The following is an 8,133-nucleotide window of genomic DNA, read 5'->3' as shown; positions in this document are numbered from 1 at the left end:
GAAGCCACACAGCTTTGTGAAGAGGTTATAGATACTCCCTTTAGACAAGTAGATAGTCCTTCAAAGACAGCTTCAAAGGTTGTTGTTTTTGAAAGTATTCTTTGTTTTTGTACAGCTTTTCTAAGTTTTGAAAAGGTATAATGATAATTCAGTTTTTTTTATCAAGTACTTGGACTTCATGTTTTTTTCTACACATTAGTATAATTCACTTATAATTTACCTGTACTATAATGCAAACAATTTGTAAAAAAATCACCTTTAATAAAAACTGCAATAAATGTAAAACATTAGATGTCATGTTCAATATTTTATATATATTAATATTTTATTTGGAATAGATTCACAATAAAAAGTTTTATTTCAAAGTTTAGTAAAAAACATTTTGTAATTATTTTGTTAATTCTCAAGTAAAAATAAAAAAATTTTAGGTTATGTAAGAATTATTATATTTGTGAATGTTTGTCATCAAATAACCATAAGTATTTTTTGAATGATTTTAAACATTTCATTTGTATAGCAGAAATTCCTACTAAAATCTATTATGTTAAAACATGAAATATATTCTTTACTTGTCTAAAATTCACCATTAGAAGAGTATTGTTGTGCATAAGACATCAGTCGTGCTAGGAAGATTGAGATAAGTCGAGCAGACTTACCTCTGAAATACTAAAAACCTTTCTTTGTTGAGTTTGAACTCTTGCTGTCAACAAGACGTAACTGAATCTCCTTTACACATCGTAGGCATGCATCACTTATCCATAAATCTCCATTCTCTCACCTTCCACATGAAATATTGTGCAAGCATCAGGAGATCTTGTGCAAGCTCTACTTTCCAACCATAATTTAGATTTTCTTGTTGATAGTCATGCTGTTACCTTTGCTATTTTTTCTAATGCATCTGTTTCCACTAAGTCTAATATCAAATTTTTTGTAAATTTGTTAGAGGATTTGTTTAGAGATCCTGATTCACCTGTTTTCATTTTTTACATTTGAAGTGACTTATCCATTTATGATTCTCACTTTTCGGTCTGGGTTTGGCACTTTGTGTCTTCATATAGTAAAACCATTAATAGTCTTCTACATATACTCAATACCAATTGCTATCATGACTTGGATAATAAGAGGATTCTTGCTCAATGGTTGCCTCATACTGAGTTGACCACTCAGTTAGCTTCTTCTATAAGATGGGTTGTTCATGAATCCAAGTATCAGTTTGTGCCTACTCAATATTTTGCTCATCTGAGATTTTGTATTAAACACCCACTCATTAAATCTTCATCCATCTCCCTTAGCTTTGAAATCTCTGAATTAGGTGTGCATACTTCTCCATCTGCAAAACACATCCTCTTTGATTTGGGGTACATTGGCATCTCTTTATATGGCAATTCCCATGGATAATGCTTATTCAAAATACCATCAATTGGATCTTGTTCTTTCATGTCTATTGGAATTTCTCCTATTATTCTTGATTACCTTCAAGTGTGGTTCATTCCTGAGTTTCTTGTTACAGGTTCACTCTTCTTCCACCTCTCTTCAGGGTTTTGGTGATGTGATGGGGGACCATTATCTTTAGGGTCTGTAGTCTTCTCAAATGTTCCATTCTCATATCATTCTGTTCCAATTGAATGTCCGGAGTTGCTGGTTCATCACATCACTGCTTTTTTAGTATTCACAGACATGATATTTGTGTTGACATATACATAAACAGACAAGGTAGAACTCAACCATACAGCCTATGTTGGCTGCAATTTCTCTATTTGTTTGACTACATTCACAAAATGTCTTTCTCTGGGCTGATATTTCTGTATTTGTGCTAATGGTTCAATCATCCTATGCTTGATATATTGGCAATGGTAGTGCATAATCTTCTAATACTCTCCTAGTTTCCAGTTACAGGTCCAGCTTCTCTAGTAGGGAATGCTTTGAGCCCACCTGTTTTTTTTCTCTCTCTCTCTCTCTGCCCACTCTCTTCTTCATCTTCTTTCTCAGGTATTGGTCAAAATCAGTGGTACCTACTCTGATTGACCCTGATTCTCCTTGTGATGAACATTTTATATATTTGGTTATGGCTTCTTGTTCTTATTTTACAAGAACAGAATTATTTTGAAGGAATTGACTTCAGCTGTTTATACATTATGACAATATGTGTCATTCCATAATGATTATCAACTAATCCCTCATATTTAACTTGATGTTTCCAAAGACCTTAATAATGGATTTCAAGTTATTTCTCATCACATATGCCATTTCACTATGTGTTTTGCTTCCTGGTTTCTGTACCCTTTAACAGACATCTTGCAGGTGGACATGGGTACAAATCTGCATATGTTTTCAATATTTTACCTTCATCATATCACTGTATCTTCAGTTTCAGGAATCCCTTTGCTGCCTATGATTATTTGCAAGGCTCAGTGGAATCTGTCTCTCAAGGGTTTTTATTGTTTTGCCCAAAACCCAGTTTTAACCATTTCCAGAGTATCTGGGATTATGACTACAAAACAAACAATACAGAACAAGAAAAATACAATACTTAAATACAGCCTCTTCTAATGTGTTGAGAATATGTATTTATATAGATTCAATCAGTCAAGTTTCTTACATGCTATTTAATCTCTCCTTTTGTCCAATACAATCCAAATATTTCTGTATTGCCTAATACCACTCTTCACAAATTTAGGATGTCTGTAGTTGAGAGATTTTCTCCTTCCATAACACTCTATGATGAGTTTGTCTAGTGAGGATTTTCACATATTACATATACTTCTGCATTTTTCCTAGAGAAAAATTTCATCCTTTACACTAGAGCTCCATCAAAGTGAACAGAGGGTACGATCTGGTGGGTGATGATGGCAGGTACTTTTCCCATCTTTGCATGGTATTAGGGATATCAGAAATGAGACTACCTACATGTCTCAGTTCCACCCAGGATGTGGGTCATTTATTCTTATTTATATTTTGTTACTGTCCTCACATTTTTAGCACATTCTTCGGAACTGCTTGGGTCTTTTGTCAGTTCTTCTTGAGTGTCGACTAATTTATCCAGCTTTGTGATTTGCTGGCATGCTCAGTATGAAGAAAGAGGGATTTCTGTTTCTAGAGTATATCCTTTCTTAACAGATTTCTGGACAAAGTATTCCTCCTACCTGTATACCACCACCTGTATCACATAGTTCACACCACAGGTGCAATACACCATTACAGCTCGTAAAACCAACCCCTTTATCTGAATTAAAGGCTGTCATAGGTGAAGAGGTACCCTGCCAAGAATAATGCCTTCTTTCTGTGTATCCTTTATATCCAGTCTTTTCATAACTCCATCAAATCCAGTTCAGCAAATTATACTCTGACTCTGCTTGGTAACATATTTATTGTAGTTTAGATTATTCTCTTCCTGCTCTGTAGTTTGTAGTTTTGGATCTTGGGCTTCTTTTCATGTTCATTGGCTCCCAATCTCTTTACAGTGTGGGTATTCTACTTTCAGTATTTCAGAAGTAAATCTACATGATTTGGCAGGAGGGAAGGTATTTTAGAGGTAAATACCTGTTTGAAATTCATTTTAATCCTAAAAGTGTAAAATTAAAAACAAATTATTGACTGATCTTTACATCACATCATTTCTGATAGTGGGATGTAGTAACTAAAATATTACTACTCAGTATTCTTAAGACTGCTCCCTTTAGTTTTAAATGATTTTTTTACCTCATTTAAAGAAGAGTTGAAACTGCTGAAACAGTGACTTTGCATAGCTTTAATAAATACTGTGTTAAAAAATTTTAACTTTTTACTGTTGAAGAGTCTTAGATGGGGCTGTTCTGTTGAATGAGATAGAAGTTACATATCTCTTTTTGAATATTAGAGTGAAACTAAGCCTATGAACAGTGATGGTATAATTTTATGCTTTATATAAGAAACCATTGCTTCTCATCCTAGCAGAATTTATATCTACAATGTGCTATCTGTTTGTTTTTAGCCTGCTCCTCCCACATCTCGTCCTACTAAAAAGGAAGATTGGTTGCGAGCTTACAGCATACGGCAGAAGCCTTTGTATCATAACTGTCAACTCCAAGCTCCTGATGGTGAACCTCTGTGTACGTGTGATATTAAAAAAGCACAGTGGTATATTGACAAAGACCTGGGAGGTGAGTAAAGTTTAAATTAGCTTCTGATTGTGTATGTGTAAAGGTGTTTTTTTTTAATAGCCTTCATATATTTTTTCAAAATAAATATATTCTATGAATTTTTGCATACAGCTTTAATTATGAGTTTTTAATTTGATTTAAAAACTTCATTGTGTTCATCCATTGAACATAATGATAGAAGAAATATGCAAAATTGTCTTCAAATTTTGTCTAACTTGGTAAGATTTTGGCTTGTGGTGTTGTGTTTGAGCTACTGATCTTAACATAGAGCACATATATTTTGTATATAATATTAATATGTTTAGCTTTTTTGTAGAGTATAACACCAAAAGCTGAAACGTGTTAACTTTTTAATAGTTTTTGTAGAACAGTAAAATGAGGTTTTACCTTTCTTATTTAATTTTATTATTTCCAAATCTCATTTGTAATTTACAACCTTTAATAAAACTAAGTATTAGGCAGTGTAGTAATAAAACATTTGGGGAATTACGGATTAAACTTTACCAGAAGTTAGATAAACTTTTTTGCACTATACATATTTAATGTTAGAATTTTAGTTTTTTTTTATCACATTTAAATTATATTAATAAGACCTCAAAGTTTGTGAAATATTCTTAAAAAATATTTAATTGAAAAACAAATTATTTGTCAGACATTTTTAATATTCATCTTTTGAGTTCTAGCAGAAAGTGCTATATTTCATTTCTTAGATGTAATTGAAGAAGATCCTCTTATTGTTCGACTGAAGTTTCAACCAGCTGGAAGACCTATCTTAGACAGCAAGTATTACCTGCAAGAGAAGAATAATCAATGTGTTGTATGTGGAGCAAGCGACTCTTACATAAGAAAAATGTGGTTCCACAAGAATATCGAAAGTGTGTTCAGTGTTCTCCGGCCTTTTTTTTCCCTTGTATTTGTGTATATTTTAATAGTTGCAGAAACAAAATATTCAACAATAACTATCCTTTAAACTGAGTAACCTATCAATGAAAATGACTCAGTTTTGTACTTTTATTTTTAGAGCTTAATATTTGAAAAATAAGACATGGTTCATTATGCCATGCTGAAGCTGTTTTTAACTGTAACTGAGCATTCAGTTATAATAATAAGTATGTAAGCACATGCTATAAATTTATAGAAGATATAATTAATGTTATTTAAATCTGTGAGCAGGACATTTATGCCTAGTAGTAGTACAACTTTAAAGAATCTTTCTAAATAAGTGAAAATGTTTCCGTGTGTAAAGTTCTATGAATGTCATTTCTGCAGTTTTGTTTTGTTTTTTAATATTATGAAGATAGTTTTGTAATGAAACTTTCTACCAAAAATACTAATTGATAAAAACGTTTTGTTTTTATAACATTTCCCAACTTTAATATTATTTTGTAATAGGAAGTTAAGTATTTAAGATGTTGAGTTTGTTAAACACTTACATGCTTTATAATGGGACATCAGTGTATCCTGGTATTTAATATCCTAATGTGTTGGTTTTACTTATGTTTAATTACATGTCAGAAAAAAAAACGATTCTGAATATTTTTCTTTACTGTGCTGAAAGATATATAATACACTGTTTCTGGGTTTATGATATGCTATAACATATTATTTGGTATACAGACTACACTTAAAGCATTTAAGTTAAAGACATACCTGTTTGATTCTTATCTGGAACTAACTAAAATTTGCAACAACAGACCATTATTATTTCATAATAACATAAGAAAAGGTTATGATTAATTGCAATATTATAAACAAATATGTTGTTTTTTGTTACTTTAGATATTTTCCATCAATCATGAAGAACCATGTTTCCCATGATATTGTCTTACTGTGTCCTAAATGTCATCATACCAGTAATTTACAAGACTACCCACTTCGTCAGCAGCTGGCTTTGGAATGTAATGCCCCAACTGACACAGAAGATGCAGTCAAAGGATGGGAAGATTCCCAGTTACGCCGAGTCCGATCTGCGGCAAGGTACATGCATACAGAATCGCATTAGTAAACCTTCACCACTTGATAACTAAACATTTCAATCTGAATAAGTTTGTGCATCGAATATTTATACATACTCAAAACTGCAGTTCCGGGTGGTCATGATGTGTAGAGATTTCCCCCATGTGACTAACATGTTTCTTAATTTAAAACAATTTTTTATAAGTTTTTCTTTTTTTTGGGGGGTGGGTAATTTATTATTTCAGTATTTTAACTAGTTAAACCCTGCCTAAAGTATGATATGCTATCTTTATATCTAAATTTATCAGTATATGCTTTTGATACTTTATAGAGCACTTGTCCGAAACAAATCCTCCATCCCACCCAACAGAGTTCAAGAATTAGAGCAATTGCTGAAGCAATTTTATGTTGTCACTGAAGTGTCAGAAGAGTTATTAATAGAAGCCATGAACCTTGATACATGGTAAATTTTATTTTCTTTCATCCCATATGTATAAGTAAGCTATTTGTAATAAAATGTTTATTTTGTTCCTTATCAATGCGTAATCAGTAAGTAACTGTAGTAGACATGTAACCAAAATGCTGTGAATTTTTTTTTTTCTTGAGAGGTGAAGGTAATCTATGTCTGATTTACTTTGTTATTTTTATTATTATTATTATTATTATAAATGTGTGTATAAAGTATTCAGAAGTTTGAACCAAAACCTTGACTTAAAAAGTTAGATATTTTGATAAATTATCATTATATTTAATGTCTTTCAAATTATATTGATAAAAAGAAAATTAATGTTTTAAGTAGAATGGAGCCAAAAGCTTTTGAGTTTTATATTCAAATAGGGAGCATATGTTTATTTTAAGGCAAACATTTTGATGTGTTAATTTCTTTATTAAACTAAAACGTTCTTAATTATTTTATTTAAATCACATCTAGGTTAGATATCTTTACTTTGTTATTTGTCATTTGACTAAATTCAGTAGTTTTCTTCTTTTGCAGTATACCAAATGAAAACTACACACCACATGGATTGAAAGTTGTACAACACATTTCAAAGCATGGAGGTTTGTTGGTGTTAGAGAGCCGATGGAGACAACATTTTCTTGATACCATGAAACCCAGGTTTCTTCCCAAAATGTGGTCTGTTGAGCATAATCATGAATGTCTGGCCTTGAAAGTTGCACAGATAACTGAGCCAAACTTTGATATAAGTGTTCTTGGTTACACTGACCAACAGTTAAAGGAGATTTTAAAAAAATATCATGAATTAATTAAGAACAATGTTTCTCCCAGCATGTAAATAATGTATCATACATTATAGTTAATTTTGTAAATAAAAAATGTTTGTAACTTGTTGTCCTGTTTAATATATTTGCTTGTGAATTATCATGCCTAACATGTTCTATTCAAAAATAAAACAATTCCTTTAAAAAGTTTTTTTAATTACTCAACCTACAGATGGTCATAACATAAATTTGGCCTTCCAAAAATATGCAATAATGACAGGTAGTGTTATTACACCAAAAGGCATAATCCATTAAACCAGAAACAAAAATATTTTACTCTGTTCGTGGCAATGATTTATCTCCAAATTCAAGAAAAATAATTTGGTTCAATAACATATTCCTGAAACTGTTATGTTCCACAACGTGAAAGAAGAGGCCATTGTTTTTAATGGTAAAAGTAAAGCTATTGCACATATTATCATGCGAGATAGAGCAACTAGGAAAACACCAAGCAAGCCTTGTCTGTAATGTGTGTCATTTATCTGAGCACCGAGCAATTGTTTGTAGCCTACAACGTACTAATACCCAAACTTTTGGAACTACATTTCACATATTTGTAATAAGAGGTATAAAATATAAAATTGTGTATGAGATTCGGTGGCAGATGGTTTCACTTCCATAATACCTGTAGTAATATCAGTATCTTATTGCTTCCTCTGTTAGGATTCTAGCCCAAGATTTCCTGGACGCTTGGCGAGTACACTACCAACGGAATTGAACGGCTAACCCACTAACAAGTAAGGCACTTTTCAACAAC

At 31.8% G+C, this 8,133-nt stretch overlaps 1 protein-coding gene across 1 annotated transcript in view; it reads left to right on the top strand.

Moving 5' to 3' along the window:
- Nucleotides 1–7,440, top strand: part of LOC106463689 (exonuclease 3'-5' domain-containing protein 2-like) — a 14,285-nt gene extending 6,845 nt beyond the window's left edge. The window contains 7 exon segments of the mRNA XM_013923749.2: nt 5–78; nt 3,971–4,139; nt 4,850–4,972; nt 4,975–5,014; nt 5,919–6,116; nt 6,427–6,558; nt 7,090–7,440. Of these exon segments, the coding sequence (XP_013779203.2) occupies nt 5–78; nt 3,971–4,139; nt 4,850–4,972; nt 4,975–5,014; nt 5,919–6,116; nt 6,427–6,558; nt 7,090–7,390 (1,037 nt within the window). The 3' untranslated portion in view covers nt 7,391–7,440.
- The last annotated feature ends 693 nt before the right edge of the window (nt 7,441–8,133 follow it).

Source organism: Limulus polyphemus, unplaced genomic scaffold, assembly GCF_000517525.1.
Source record: "Limulus polyphemus unplaced genomic scaffold, Limulus_polyphemus-2.1.2 Scaffold1461, whole genome shotgun sequence".
Taxonomy (NCBI): Eukaryota; Metazoa; Arthropoda; class Merostomata; order Xiphosura; family Limulidae; genus Limulus; species Limulus polyphemus.
The sequence above is the reverse complement of the archived record's forward strand: the minus strand, read 5'-3'. Positions and strand labels throughout refer to the sequence as shown.